Below are 15,424 nucleotides of genomic sequence, written 5' to 3' on the forward strand. Positions count from 1 at the left end.
ACATTTGCTCTAACTGGAGTCTCTATTAATTTTTCTTCATATTTGTGCAAGTCTTCAACAAAACAAAGAAAGTTACTGAGCTGCTGTGCACATTTCAATAACTCTGCAACCATCAGTGGACACCGCACAGTTCCTCTGGTGTAAAATGCCTCTCTTCATGAAAGGCAGCTGGCAGGGTTTCCCTTTAACTTTTTGATCTTTGTTGTTATGTTATGCTACAGTTTAATAACCCACCGTGCTAAGATAAAAATCCATTCCAATGATAAGGCAACTAGCTGAGGGCAGAACCCAATTTGCCTTATATACCAGCAAACAGTAATAATAGCAGGAGCAACTAAAATTGGAATATACTTCCCCCGAGAGTTTTACTATCCTAATATGTCATAACCACAAAAAAAGAATATTCTTACTACAATACAAGACTGCCATAATTTGCTGATAATTTTCCTACAAGGTTCAAATTCTTAAAATTTTTATTAATGCTTTTTTCTTCCTTTCAAGCATTTGTCAAACTAGTAACTTTAATATTCACTAATTTTTAAGTTTTAAAAGTATACACATCAATTAAAAACAGAAAAAATACACGCCATAAACCCAATTGCCATAATTATATATCTAAGTTACATTTAATCCATAAAAGGGCATTTTTACCTAGTTTTTTAAAAATATGGAACATGTAACTTTGTAAATGAGAAGCAAAAGATACACGTTGTAGAGGACAATTTCTGACGCAGCCTGTCACCGCCACTTAATTATACTGACTTTACCACAATTTTTAAATCACTTGTTATTAAACAGCAAAACAATTCTGCTAATTGAAAGCAAAAAAAATTATATAGAATTCGATGATTTTGAAAACTCCACCATGGAACATTTTTACATAAACACTGTGTAGCATGAAGGACTTGTGGGGCTTGTTTCATGTAAAAGAAGAAAATAAATGTTTGGTTGATCGCTGACAATAAGGGAACCAATGTGACTTCAGAAAATGGAAAATAACACACTACAGAGGCTACCTCTGTGCTTTTTTGGAAATCTGTAAGTCCTCAACTGGCTTTTGTTTTAACTCATACCTCAATTCCACTCAGGGCCGTCTACTCTGACTTTGAAATATCTATCACATTACCCGTAAGTAGTAGGATGATGAATTCTTTGTATATGAAGATCCATTTTTAACACATAGACATTTGCAAACCTCTATCACACTTTAAAATAAAAAGAATTCACAGCCCTCCTCACTGGCACCCTAAATTAATGCTGGAGAGCACTGGGGATTGGAAGGGAGAAAGGCCCCATGCAATCAAAGACAGCAGAGGGAAATCACTCATTTTAAAACGGCTGTAAAGAAAAGAATGCAAATTAAAAGGCAAATTCTCTTCTTCGGTTTTTTGAGTTAAGCATAAAGGTCTCCTACTTGAAACCATTTTCAGTTATTTCTTTCTTTTCTTTCTTTCTTTTTTTTTTTTCCAAAATATAATGAGTTAAAATGTATGGGTCGGATCCAACATTTCACTGCTGTTCTTATTCCTGGGGCGTGGGGGAGGGGGAGCTTGCTGCCAAAGCTTCTGAAAAGAGAGTTTGGGCTGCTAATTTTCCGTTCACAAAATCTAAATTCCCCTTATGCATCTCACACAACTCATGAAATAATATGAAACAGTATTATATCACTGCAAATTGAGACATTTTTATCAAAATAAAGAGTGATGATGCCAACATTTCATTTGTCATTTCCCACTTGTCACTTTTCACTGACAAACTGTTACACATACAACTTTTGTCAAATGCTCCATCTTTAAATATGTTCCAAATGCCATTGTATCTCAGCATTCATGCAAGGAAGAGAGTAAAAACTATTACGTTACCACACATTAGTTATATAGGTTAAAAAAAAAGTCTACTTCTTAGAGAAAAGAACATAAAGGACTTTTTATTTATTTATATGCTATGTAGGATAAAGTTTGGTTTCCTGAAATAAAACAAATTATGTACATACTTTACGCACCTAACGTGAGGTTATTAGTTACAAGAAACTTTTTTAATGGTGAGAAATTGGGTCATTTTTACTTCAACAGACACCTAAAAACTCTAAAAAGACCAAAGAAAATAATACAATTTGGAATTCATCTAGCCCTGTTCATTTAATATATCTTTCTTTATATATGCATATAAACTGTCTCTACACCAAATTCTTTTTTAAAAAAAAGAAAAATAAGGGTGTTAAATTATCCAAGTAGAACCACCAAACTTGACTGCTTACCAGATATACCTTGCCAGATACACCAAATAATTACCCTGTCTTGCCTGGAATAAAACTGACTTCCATATTCTTAAGATAACTTAAATTTATATTCTTAGATGTCTAATAAACGGTAAACGGTGATGAGTCTGTTTCTCTCCCTCCAGAGACAGAAGGGCAAATATATATACACATATATATTCAAAAAAGGAGAGAAGAATAACACGGGATATCTAAGATGTGCACACTGATTCTGCTAGTCACAACCCACCCCCCCAAAAAGGATGATGCTGCTTATTTTCTGCAGAGGTTAAAAAACAGACGCCTTAAGGGACATTGACATAGTTCCAACACACATACACATACACACACGTTTCACTGCAGATGATCTTGAATATATAATGGTCAGTGGGTTTCTGCTGATGGAACATAAGGCTTCCAAAATTACTCGAAACATCAAATTATGCTCAGGACTTAGAGGGGCGGATACCCTATGTTCTGTTTAATGTGTACGTTCCATTGCATATATTTTTTTAACCAAGTATATCTTTATTTTAATAACAGGCCGAGGACTAAAAACACTTTAGAGAAGGGCTATTTTTCTACCTCAGCAAAACTACAGAGGACAGTCTAGATTGTTGGATGACCCCAAAGGCTAAGGTCATTCTATTTAAATCTTACACTTGTAAAAAAAAAAAAAAAAAACGTGGAATGGAAGAGGGAAATACAATCTTTTCTCTTTTGAAGTAATAACACGAGTCCGCCCTACAAGCATAATGGTGTTCATCCTTGGCTAAAATAAATTTAATGAGTTTTCTCCATTTCGCCGACGTTGACAATGAGTTTCTAAATTTCTAAGTATTTTATACATTTCAGTACATCAACATCTATACTCTTTCATATCTGCATTCCTTTCGGAAAGTCGAATGTCTCTCTACAACTGTTAACATGGTGAGGACACCTGACCCGAACTGCATTTCTTTTCATCGAAAAGGAAATGTTCCACAGGTAGACTATTAAATTCACTGTTGTTATAGACAATGTTCAGCTCTAAATGAGGCCCAGCTCAGCAACTGGGATCATATTTGCTTCCCTATTAGAATACATCGGTGTGTATTGCATGATTACTTTTTTCCCTTGCAACAAGCCAGTTATGTTCTTGAAAGGGCTGCTTGGTAGCAAGAATAGGTCTACTCTGGGTCAACTAGCTATAGATAACTTCAACAGACAATTCTTCAACAAAATTAAATTGCTATTTTAAAAACTAATTCTTTTTCCCAAAAAAGCAATTTTTTTCAAAAAAAGCAAATATCTCTAAAAGATATTCCCAGTGTTTAAACATTTTCCCCTAAACTCTAGAACATTTAACACCAAAAAAATTATCAAAATTCAAAAGAAAATGAAAAATATCAAAGATTTCTGATGTTTAATGCGTCCTATCAGCAAATACACCATCTGGTATACTCAAGCACTCTTCATTCAGTTTAAATAAAGCTGTCTGAAAGTTCTTCTCTAAGCCAACATTAAAAAATGAAAATGCTTGTGTTAACAATAAATGAAGCACAATAATTTATTGCTATTAAAGCACAACTGGCCAGCACCTTTCAGCAGTCCAGGAGGAAAACAGAATGCCTTGCTTCCTATGGAACCTTGATTGGCATCACTTTTATTTTATGCTGTAGGTTGCGTGGCTGAAGCATCACATACAGCAGAACATTTTAGGTACTTATGCTAATGGTGGTAAAGAGGATCATCTGATTCTTATTTTTGTCATCCCTAACAATCTTCTCTTTTTCTAAATCTTCAAATAGATCTGTAAGTCGTAATCAACAATTTCACAAATATAAATTTCCCCACCATTAATCATCCTTTTTCAAAATCCTTATGGAGTGAATTACTAGCTGAGAGGGGACGCCAATTCTAGTAAGTGAATGTTACCCAGCAGGGATATAAAGCTGTCAACACCACGGTGCTCTTGCTTGCTCTAAACTCTCTCCCAGCCTTCATATGTTTTTTAAAGAGATATTAGCCTTTTTTTTTCCTGAGGACCTTCTATAAAAGCCGACTGTCATACATATCTGAGCACTTATATTTTATTACATACATGCTTTAAAATACACTGCCTAGATAAGAGCAAAAACATCCTAGAAAGTGTTGGAAAGGCAAAACAAAACTGATCTACTTTCTAATAGTCTTCTAAAACTAATCACATTGTAAACAACACACTAACTTTTAAGTCCCCTATTAAAGCGCAACCTTGAAGGACTGTGATAGTGTACCTACCACCTCAACTAGTTAAATCTAGACACTAAAATAATGGCTCTCTTTTTTTTTTTTTTTTACAAACACTTGGTTCTCAAGAAAAAACACAGCAAACTCTCTCCCTAAAAAAGTAGAACAGCAACAGAACTTACTATTGCAACCAATTCATTCAGAAACATTTCTTCACCTCACTGTTTATCAAAAGCAGTAGGATAAGCTGCCATTTGTTGGGCGACCAATTAAACTTAATGATTCCCCCTATTTTTAAGGGGAGAAGTTTCAAGAAAGAGAATCACTAAAGGTTAACAAATGTATCCTCCCAAATTTTGAGCTCTATTTTTAAAACATATTATTATAGCCATCTTTACAACACTGACAAGACTGCAATATATCTGGGAATGGTAATAAATGACGCAGAGCTATAAATATTTTTGTAGTTTCTATGCTTATTCTATTGCTTCATAAGGAAAATTTAAACAAAAGGAGGTAGGGTGATAGAAATATATCTGTTTCATATTTACCTTATGTTTCAAAAAACAAAGTCTTTCTGCTATAAAGAACTGCTAACAGGAAATATATTTTAAAAATATTTTAGAATTTAGAATGTGGATTTTTTAAAGGCTTTGCCTTTCTCCAATTTATATACATGATTAAAAGCTACAAAGAAATGAAATTATTAATATCTTAATGTACACTTGGAAACTACATAAACTTAAACCCACAAAATAATCATTAACATTCAATAAGAAAACTTTGTACTACCAAAATTTTTATGTTCCACGTTATTATATTTTAAAGCTTTCAAAGTTAAAATCTTTCCAAACAATCTATTATGCTATATATAGCAAAATGTTTCTTTTAAAAAGAATCTTTAAAAATCTATCATATGCAAACTATTTTCACCACTTTACTATTAAGTATCATAAATGGTACTTATTGAGACAAAATAATATCATCTTTATTTTCAGTTTGGGAAGCAGCTAATAAGAACTCTGATATTACTAAATTAAGTTAAAGCTCAGAAAAAGTGACTAAAGCAGCTTGTTGAAACAAATCTACTATTCCTTACCAAGACTTAAGAATTTTAGTTTACATCAAATTTATAATAAGCGGTCAAATGTGAATTAAAGTCTCAGAAAATATGAAAAGCGACCACTGTTTTACACTCAAGGTACCCCTGGTCAACAAAACCAGGTAGTTTCTTTCATAGTTCAATACAATAGAGAAAGAAAAAATACAACTTGTTTTAGGGAAGCACAATTGTTAACAATTACATTCTAAAATGTTCAGAGAGTTTTTTCAATTTAGTGAATTTTATTAGGTCTTCAGAAAGAAAGTGAAATTTTAAGTCCAAGCTTTTTCTTGATGCCTCAGGCCACTTTAAGAACACATCCCCTCCAAGGATTTCCAAAAGGTTTTCAATCAAACATTATCAGCACTTATATCGTCTCACATTTGGCTCCATCATATTCACCTCATATTTTTCTTTCTTATATTTATATACTAAATGATACGAAAAGTCCTAAGGGATTGCTCCAGTCTCAAGACAACACATTAATAAAGCCCACTCTGAAAAAGAGGGTCACCGAACTACCAAGTGCTCTTTGCTTCCTTAAAGTATATCCTCACGTCCCTCAAATGGAAGACACATAAGGCACAATCTATAGCCAAATAATTTTTTTAAAGCTTTAGAAATTGCAAGAATGAGTGCTTCTCAGGGGAGGTGATTAATATAAGGAACTAAGACAAATCATCCTGAATGTCCACCATGAAGAAATAGTAATAGCAAAATAAGGAAAACTAAAAATGTGTTATTTTATAAAATGTGTGTTTTTAACTTCTTAAAAGGGAGTGGACATATAGAGTTAAGTATTTACTTCGAAATACATACTATGACTATTTAGAACATGGGATTGGAGCTTATCACTAGGTTTTGCCAGGGTTTTATATCATTTCAGTCAGGCTAATATAAAGAACTATATTAAATAGGCTACCGCTGAAAATATTAGAGAAAAAAAATCCTTCAGAAGCAAAAAAATTTTAACTAGTGATTTATCTCAAACACACAAAAAATTAATGCCATGTAGAATTGTGCATTTTATATGTAAAAAAAACTAAACAAGTGGCACATGAACCTCAAAATATTTAAATGTGTAAATTTCACATATCTTTATTTTATAAAATTACTTTTCTTAACCACTTTAAAAGAAAGCAGTTGTTTAAATAGCAAAAATGACAAAAGATTTTCTGTAAATAATATTAAATTCTTGGAAAGGGAAACAGCATGGAGCCAGAAGGGCTACTACGTTCTTTGTACCTGTCTTGCTATAATTCATAACAAAGTTCTGAATGCATATGCCTTTAATCTCCATAGGAAACAGTAGCATTAAAGCCTCTCGCGGCTGACAGATTCGTGGTGATTCTTTATTTGCCCCTGGAAATGTGGCAGGGAACGTTTCCAGTTGTTACTCATTGTCTCAGCCCTGTCCTACCTCAAAAGTGACACCGGCACTCGGGCCCCTGGGCCAGCCTGAGCGTGAAAGACTAATCCACCAACGCGAACGCCCCTAGACTTCATCCCTACGACAGACACTCTGAGGCAAGGCAAAGGAGTTAAATCACTAAAAGCTCTCTAGGAAAATCTAGAAACAGTTAGCTGGCTGTGACATAAACCTGCCAACACCTCAGCACACAGTGGCAAAGTGCCCAAAAAATGCCACCCTCTGGGTAAACCACTTTCTTGTTTCAACTCGAGATGAAGCTACCAGTTGCAGATGAGAGGCGACAGGGGCATTATTTGGCAACCTGGAGCTCACTTCCTGTAATCCTACACCGCGACAGCGCCTAATCAACCTGAACCCGGACACCCGGGCCATTATCGCCGGGCCGCGGGCCGCGCGCCTCCCGCTCGGGGCTGTTACCTCCCACGGCCTTGGCCACGGCGCCGTTGGGCCTCCCGCGGGCTCCCATGGGGCTGCCGTTCTGCTCCAGCCGGGCCACCTTCGCCGGGGGAGGCCCCTTGACGTCGGGGCTGCCGCTCCGCCGGTCGGGGCTGTCCCGCAGACACGGGCTCTCGCTCCGCCGCTCCATGCTGCTCCGACTCGGAGACAAAGTTCCCACCGGCAGGTCGCAATAAAACGCGCAGGGACCTAGGGAGGGGGCGGGGGGGAGGGAAGGGGGAGGGAAAAAAAAAGAGGGAAAACCGCTCACACACGTGATAGACGTTCAGGCCAGTGGCAGAGCGCTGCACCAAAGCCACACAAACTTCCTCCCACGCTGCCCGAGGGGCCCGAGCCGGGAAGACGGTCCCCACCTTACCCTGGGCGGCCCAAAGGAAGCCCAGAGCTTAGGGTGCTGCGACTCTGCCCAGTCCCTGCTCCCCAGGAGTTAGCCCTCGGTGACGACGGCCGGCCCGCGCCCAAGGGCGCCCAGAGGTGGCCCATTCATTGGGACGGGGTGGGCATAAACCGTTCTCGGGTGCGACAGCCTCGCCGTCTGGGGGTCAGGGTTGCGGAAGAAGTGAACTTCAGAAAAAGCTATCTCACCCACTCGAGGAGGGGGTGGGGGATGTACACAAGACCCTAAGAAACCGATTAACCGCATGCTGAAGGCGCCGTGAATGGCGGGGCAGGAGCCGACGGCCTGGCAGAAGGACCCCTCGAATTCCCGCTCTTTACCTTTACCCAGCACGTCTTGAGACACATACACACTTTACACAAAATCAACCCTAATTCCACATCATAAGTATCCAAAAACACTTGGAAGTATTCATCACAACCACCTCCAGAAGAACCTTCAACACAAGGGCGGGGGGGCTACTATTTTAGAACGTTCTTATCTTCATCCGATCCTAAGTGATTTTTTAAAAACTCTTCAGCATAAAACACAAAAGCAAAAGAGCATTTCAATTATTACGTGCAGGAGCAGCCTTTATCAACCCCAATTTTAAAATCTCTCCAAAAAGTTTTCCTGTGGGTCGCTTGGCTGGCAGCGCGCTCCTCAAGGAACCCGCAGATCTCGGCACCCCTGGATTTTGGGGCGACGGAGAAGGAGGGGGAAACACCTTAGGAAACGGCGCTCACATTGTCACTGACATCCCCAAGAAGCAGGGACCCGGCACAACAAAGTGCACTGCGAATCCTCGCGGGCGCTCTCGCCGTGGAAGAAGCCGCGTCGCCACAGCTCGAGGAGACAAGGTGGGGGTGGCAGAGGGGAGAGGAGAGATGCGAGAGATGCGGAGACGCCGCGGGAGGGCTGCAGGGAAGATTCCGCCCGCATTCCCGGCTGCGCTGTCCCGGAGGGCGAGAGCTGCCTGGAGGGGACGCAGCCAGACCCGGGGCTTCCCCGAACTCCCGAGCGGGGCGCGGGAGCCCTCGCCCCGCGTACTTACTGCTCACGGTCTGTCTGTAACTTGGCTGGCTGGGGCTCTGTCCATGGAGCAAAAGTAGAGAATCCAGGGTGGAAAGTTTCTGGTGCTTTGCCTTGCAGTGTTCTCCTAGTCTTCCTTTCTCTTTACTCCTTCCCCTCTCCTCTTCCCCAGGTCCTAACGTTTAAGGTCCTGGGTCAGGGTGTCTTCTAGTGCGGAGATGGTTGTTATGATGATGATGATTGGGGAGGGGGTGGGGTAGGGGGAGGAGGAGGAGAGGGAAAGGAGGGCTCCTCCAAAGGGGCACCCGAGCGAGCAGGGGGAGGGGACGGCGGAGGAGGGGAGAAGAGAAGGAGGCTGAAAAAGCCTTTTCACACCTTCGGGAAGGAGACCCGTTCTGGAGAGAAAGGGCTGAGAGCTGGGAGGCGGCGGAGGCGGGCCGGGGCTGCCGCTTCGCGGGGCTGCTAGCTCGCGAGGAGGCGCGGCCGGAGCCGTAGGGCCGGTGCCACCGAGAGCCGAGAAGGCGCAGGGACCCGGGACCGCGCGCGGGAGGAATCGCGGCGGCTGCCCAAGCTGTCACCTCCAGCCTCTCCCCTCTTGGCCGCCGCCGCCAGCAGCCAGAGCCGGACTCACTGACAAGCCGCAGAGAGAGACACACTGAGAGGGAGATGATTATTAGTTGCGTTGAGTCATCAGGCAAAGTGAGTCCTTTTGGGTTGTCCTCGGTTTCCGATTTCTCCCCCTCCCCCTTTCCGTCCCCAGATCTAGCGCCTTCAAAATAATAATTTGGGGTGGGGGTAGGGGAAGTCTCTGGGTTATTTCGGGATGAGGGTTGGGGGGGAAAGATCTAAACCCAAGCCAGACTGGTCCACCGCAATGAAGGAGGAGAGTGGGGGGCGGGGAGGAGGGCTGGGGAGGTTGCGGGGGAAGGGGGGCCCCGCCTGGCAGGAAATTAAACATCAATCAATCAATCGCTGTGAGCCCGGCGACCCAACAGCGGCGGGGCTGCGGAGGATGCAGAGGGACAGGCGAGGGGTGGGTGGGAGGCAGGGAGGAGGGAGGAGAAGGAAGAGGAGAGCCGGCGGTGGGAGAGCGGTGTGGCGAGCACCGCGCGCGCAGGGCGGCGGAGGACCGATGGCAGCGAACCGGGTGCCGCGCGGGGCGCTGGCCGCGGCCGGTGGGTGGGTGCGCCCGGGTGCCGGCGGGCGCCGGGGCCCGGGGTCTGGTCCTCCTCCTCGTGGCGGGTCCAGGGCGCGGCTGCCTCGCCCAGCCCCTAGGCGCGCTCGTCCCGGCGCGGAGGCGGAGGCGACGAGGCAGGAGCTGGCTGCCTGTCTCCCGGCGGAGGCGCAGACCGACGCGCAGGAGGCGGCCGCGCTGCCTCGGCTCCCGGTGCTGCCAACTGCGCCGAGTACTTTCGACTTTGGAGATAGGAGGGCTATCGCCTCCCCCACCCACCGCCTCCGCCCACCACCCACCGCCTCCGCCCCTCCGAGCAACTTTTCCCGGTGCCTGCGAGCTCCCCCTCGGCGCGGAGCCGGCCGTCCGGGCCCGCCGCGCCGCCGCCCGCGCGGGGAAGGCCGCTTCTCGCTCAGAGCCGGCGCGGCCGCGGGTCCCGAACAATAGCCCGGCTGTCCCAAATGGCAGGAGCACCGGCCCTGCCCGCCGGGCTGCGGGTGGCACAGGAGCGGGAGCTGCGCGGGGGGCGCGGGGCGGGGGACATCCCTGGACGACGTCCCTGGAGCCCTGGCGGCGCCGGCGACATCTCGAGCAGCGGGGCCGGGGCCGCCTGGAGGCCGTGACGCGGTGGCGGCGAGGGCGGTGGGGCCGCCTGTCCTCCGGCTGCGGGGCTGGCACTCCTGGGACCCCAGGCGGCTCGAGCCCTGGGCTTGGAGCGTGGGGAGGGCTGGGCGGTGGGGACCCGGCTTCCCCTTCCCGGGGGAGGCCGCGCGGGGGCGTCCCCAGCGGGTCCCGCGGAGGCGTCACCGAACCACAAACTTTTGCCCACTCCCGCGGCAAAGCCGCCCGCAGCCCAGCGCCGGCCGCGGTGCCCATTTAAGGTGGCGCGGGCGCTAGCCGAGCGGACCGGGCTCGGGCCGCGCTTTTGTCCCGGAGGTCCTCCTCGGGCGCGGGACCTCCTTAAACAGAAGCACGTGGACAGGCGCCGCGGGCCCCCGCGAGACGCTCGGGGCGCCGGCTGACATTCGCGGTCCCGACCTGGGGCGGGAAAATGTGGACGCGTCCCCGCCCGCCTTGAGGCCGATGAAGTCCCCTCAGCAGGCGGCACCGCCTGTCCCTCCCGCACACCTCGGCTCTCCTTCCTAGTCCCCTGGACCCCGAGGACTCCCCACCCTCCCACCGCCTGAACCACCGGTCCCCCTTAAGAAGCGTTGACTGTACGGCGGCGCCAGAGGGCCAAACTAAATTCGGCTCCGGGAAACGCGCTCGGGGGGCAAGTCTGGAAATCCTGGTCCGGCGCAGGGACAGCGGGAAGCCGCGCCAGCCTAGTGTGCTCGGGCCAGGCTGCCGTCCACTCGCCGCACCCACCCGGTGGTCGGCGTGCGCGCGGCCACCCGCTCAAAGGCAGGGACCTGGGAGGCGGGGGAGCCTCTAGAAGAGAAGGGGTCCCAGAAGCAAAATTTGCCCCCGGCCTAAGTCTCAGCGCCTAGATCCCGGAGAACCCCGCACCCAGGCGCCGCCCACCAAGTTCCAAAGGAGCCCCGGGCGACCCGGGAGGCGGTCGGAGCCCAGCCGAGAAAGGAAGCCAGCAGGATAGTAACCCTTCAGAGAGCCACCCTGGAGATTTAGGCAGCGTTTTTTTCCCCCTGTTTTTTTATTCCCCAAACCCCATCCCCCAGGCTCCCCTAAACGAGCGGGTTAGAGAAAATGCTCAATTCGAAGTCTGTGAGAACAAAGTGGCTCAAGTGAATCAACTCGGGGTGGTAGCTAAAAGGTTTTTGGCTGCAAAGAAACAAACTGTAAGTTTGATCGACAAACTTTTTTTTTAACCTGTAATATCACGTCGGAATGGGAAGGGGGTGTTGCAAAAACCAGCTGCCGCTGTCAAAGTTTGAGCCCGTTTCCAAAATGGGGAAAGGCGCATTTCTTATTAATATCTTCACAACGATAATAATGCTGTTTCTTTCCTTACCTTGGTGTTGAACTGCAGAATCCTCCTCCGGATCAATGTCCAGGAACTTAGAAGAATTGGTGATATTAGGACCTCAGTACTTCTGGAAAAAAATGCAAATGGTTTAGCCAGGATCTTTCCTGTCTGATTCGTCACTATTATTATATCTGATGATGCGAATGGTTGGAGCGATTCAATCATAAGTCATTAATGAGCTATTTTATAAACACCGCTGTCTGAAGATCTTCATTTACATTTTGCGAAGGATCTCTTCGCGAACCTCCCAGGCTTGTGTCAACAGCATGATTACGGGACTTCAGTTACACTCATAAACAACACAGCCGTATTGTTATTCGGTTAATATTTTATAAAGTGTAAATATTTTATTATGTTTTGAAGAGAACTATTGATTCTAAATTATTAAACCTCTGAGAAGGACGATTTAAATAAAGTATACAATTAAGTACAATTAAATGTACATGGGGACTAGTTTGTTTTCAGATTCTGCACCCTTTTAAATTCATTGATTTTTCTCCTTATTGGAGTTTCCTCTTGTCTGTTTTTGATAGTGAACAATTCTATCATTTTGGGCAAAAGAACTCAAATTATTTAAAATTGCATTTAACATAGATGAGAATATCGGATACTGTGAATTATTACCAGAAATGTATTTTGGATTTTTTTGTAGATTTATGCTTAGTGACACTTTTTACAAATTTCTTTGGATTTAAAAAAGGAGAATCCTAGAAAGTTTTGTGATATATGTCTGGCGTGAGTTTTTTTTCCTTGAGTTTTGTCCCTAATAAAGGCCTTTTCTGTTTCAAATTACATAAGCTTTTCACTGCACAATTTTCGTATTGACTTTATTTCAACTGAAGTAAGTGATCCTTTTCAGCATGTTTAATTTTGAAAATAAGAAATTTTAAATAACATTTTTTACCTTTTGCTAGGATTTTCTGCTTTTTAAACAGTAAATAAATTATGATGATTCAAAAGTTTTGTTTGGTTTCGTTTTATATTGCTCAAGTGGTTTATTTCCAAACATTTTTTAAACAAAATCACACTCAAGAAAAGAATTGGTTTTAATTACGTTTGGGGTTTTTTAAAAAAATAATTTGATCCAAAACGCATTTTTGCGCATTACGTGATAGTTTGCTCCAGCGCTTAAAGCATAAAGTTCACACTGGGGGACAGTTTTATCCCTCAGCTTGCTAGTCACTGACGTTTTTGTCGGGAATCTACTGAACAGTTTTTCTCCCTTCCTCCCCCACCCCCAATTTTTTTTCATATACTATTTAGTCAAAGGTCGCTTGTCTTTCATAATCACACTGAGATTTGTTATTTTAAAAATCAACGGATCTTTGTACGCTGGGCTTAAATAGGCATGTGTTTTCTTATTTCTTAGGTTCTCCACTTTTCTCTCTATCTCTTGTCAGGCCTTTCTTCTCCTTTCTTTTACGGCCTGCACTTTTAATGACCACATTTCTTGATTTCTGTTTCTGGACACCGAGGTTTTTGCCGCGCTGGCTCTCAACTCTGGCCACCCTTCCTCCCCCAGTGCCCGCGCGGGACGGCCTAGGCCCTACGACCCGGGCGTAGGGTGCCGGGGGCGCGCGTGCTACTCTGGCTCTCGGCCCGGCCACTCGGGCCTCTGAAGGCCCAGCATCCATCGCCAGGCTCCCTGGATTTCAAGTCGGGTCACCCAGGCAAAGAGGCCCTCCCGGCAGTGCGCTGCCTCCTAGGGAACACGGGAAAGTTGTGCCGCGTGTTCCCTTCGCTCCCGCGCGCACGGGGAAAACTCTACGCGAATCGCGAGCGTCAAAAGCCTTCGACGGCTCCTGGGAACCCACGCGGGCCTGCCTCTCCCCCCCACCTCCCCCCGCCCCCCCCCCGCCCCGGGCTTGCTCTGCTGGGGGCGAGAGGAGGGCGGGAGGGACTCCTTTCTTTCACATGAAGCCCACGCCAGCTCTGAAGCCAATTTCCGCCGCGGACTGTCCGGGGAGAGTTGGGCGACCAACATTTTCGCGGACCGCATTACTGCACCGGGCTTGGACTGGAAATTGGATGCGCCAGGGGGACCAGGGTCCGGGGCCAGAACGCCCCGAGGGGAACGCGCCTAAAAGACAGCTCGACTAGAGTGGGCTCGAGCCCCTTCCCAGACTGCTCCGGGGCGTCTGGAGACTGACCGGGGCGCAGGGGCGGGGGACACTTACTCCGTTATCCGCACGCCTTTCTCGTTGGCATCAGAGCCGGACAAACCCCAACCCGCGCCGGGCAAAGATAAATTACTCTTGGCTCCCCCAGCGGCTCGGGGGCCTGGGCGGGGGCGGAGCGGCGAGGAAGCCGTCGGGCCGCCTAAGGTAGGGGCGGTGGAGGTCCTGCTCCCGTCCTCAAGCGAACGAGCTCCTGCGGCCCGGACAGAGAGATGCGTCTCGGGGAGACGACTGCTTGGGGAAGGGTGGTGCAACTAGTCGGCGTTAGATGGTGAGCCGAGTACCCAGGAGCCTGGAGGATCGGGGGTCCCGGGAACAGACAATGCAGAGGCCCAGAGGGCTCGAGGAGACGCGCGACGGTGGGCCTGGGCGCTGCCTCAGGCGACGATGGGAGCTTTCTGTCCCGGGGGCCCAGATGTGGGGGACGGGAGAGGGCGTCGGGAGCGGGTACTGCCTGCCTCGAGTGAGGAAAGCGAGAGGACAGGTTTCGAAACTAGGGGAGTCGTGGTGGGGAAGATGCGGATGTGCTCTGGTCACGGCCGCGGGCTGGGAGGCCCGGGAAGGCGGAGGGCCTGCGGGCTCCGAGCACTCCTCCAGCGACGCGGGACAACGCCCCCGGGCTCCCCGATCCCTCCTTCTTTTCCAGACTCGGGAGCTTAATAGCTGGATCTTCCCGTGCAGCAGCGCAGCGAGAGAATGACTGCCCTGCTAATCTAGTTTTTTAACATAGAAATCGACTTTAAACGACCGGGAGAACAAGGCGAAGGGGGAAAGAAAACGAAACGCCAAAGCAGCCACCGCCGCCTCCCCGCCCCTGCTGGAGGGGGGGTCGCGCTTCGGACCCGCCGCCTTTTCTATCCGGAAACACCGCGCGAGGCGGAGTTGGTCGGTGCCAACTCCAAGCCCCGGGCCCAAGGTGGCGGCGAAGAACCCCGTGGCCTCGACTCGTCGTCACGGCCCCGTCACCCCTGAGCCCGGGTCACTGCCCGGGTCCCAGACCCGAGCCTCGGCGTCCTCTCCCGACAGCGCCACCGCGTGGGCTGCGGCCGAAACCTGCGCCGCCCGTTCAGTCGGCGGCGTCCGAGAACCGGCCCTTCCGCGTCGCCTCCAGTCTTCGGGTTAAAGATGCTGCGGGGGATGGGCAGGTGCCCAGCCTGGGGGACAAACGGACCACCTAACACAAACACGCGCCCGGCAGGCAAAACAGAGGCGCCCTCCGT

The 15,424-nt window shown here is 47.4% G+C and overlaps 1 protein-coding gene and 1 long non-coding RNA gene across 18 annotated transcripts in view; one reads left to right on the top strand and one right to left on the bottom strand.

Moving 5' to 3' along the window:
• The window catches only part of SATB2 (SATB homeobox 2), a 198,011-nt gene that overhangs the window by 170,010 nt on the left and 12,577 nt on the right, over positions 1 to 15,424 (bottom strand). For 6 of the 17 annotated variants that reach the window (XM_070580513.1, XM_070580517.1, XM_070580514.1 and 3 more), the window contains exons 2-3: positions 12,013 to 12,094; positions 7,420 to 7,647 (exon numbers count right to left, since the gene is read on the bottom strand). In XM_070580513.1, coding sequence (XP_070436614.1) covers positions 7,420 to 7,588 — 169 coding nt within the window. In that variant the 5' untranslated portion in view covers positions 7,589 to 7,647; positions 12,013 to 12,094. Of the gene's footprint in view, positions 1 to 7,419; positions 7,648 to 8,561; positions 8,681 to 8,888; positions 9,076 to 9,241; positions 9,749 to 12,012; positions 12,095 to 14,204; positions 14,762 to 15,424 lie in introns of those variants that run through there. The other 11 variants (XM_070580522.1, XM_070580524.1, XM_070580525.1 and 8 more) reach the window with 7 other exon arrangements.
• LOC139076670 (uncharacterized) lies at positions 9,428 to 12,819 on the top strand. Its single transcript, XR_011528506.1, has 3 exons — positions 9,428 to 9,565; positions 11,720 to 11,839; positions 12,031 to 12,819. It is a non-coding gene; the product is annotated as an uncharacterized lncRNA (long non-coding RNA).

This window comes from Equus przewalskii, chromosome 17 (assembly GCF_037783145.1).
Source record: "Equus przewalskii isolate Varuska chromosome 17, EquPr2, whole genome shotgun sequence".
NCBI classification, from domain to species: domain Eukaryota; kingdom Metazoa; phylum Chordata; class Mammalia; order Perissodactyla; family Equidae; genus Equus; species Equus przewalskii.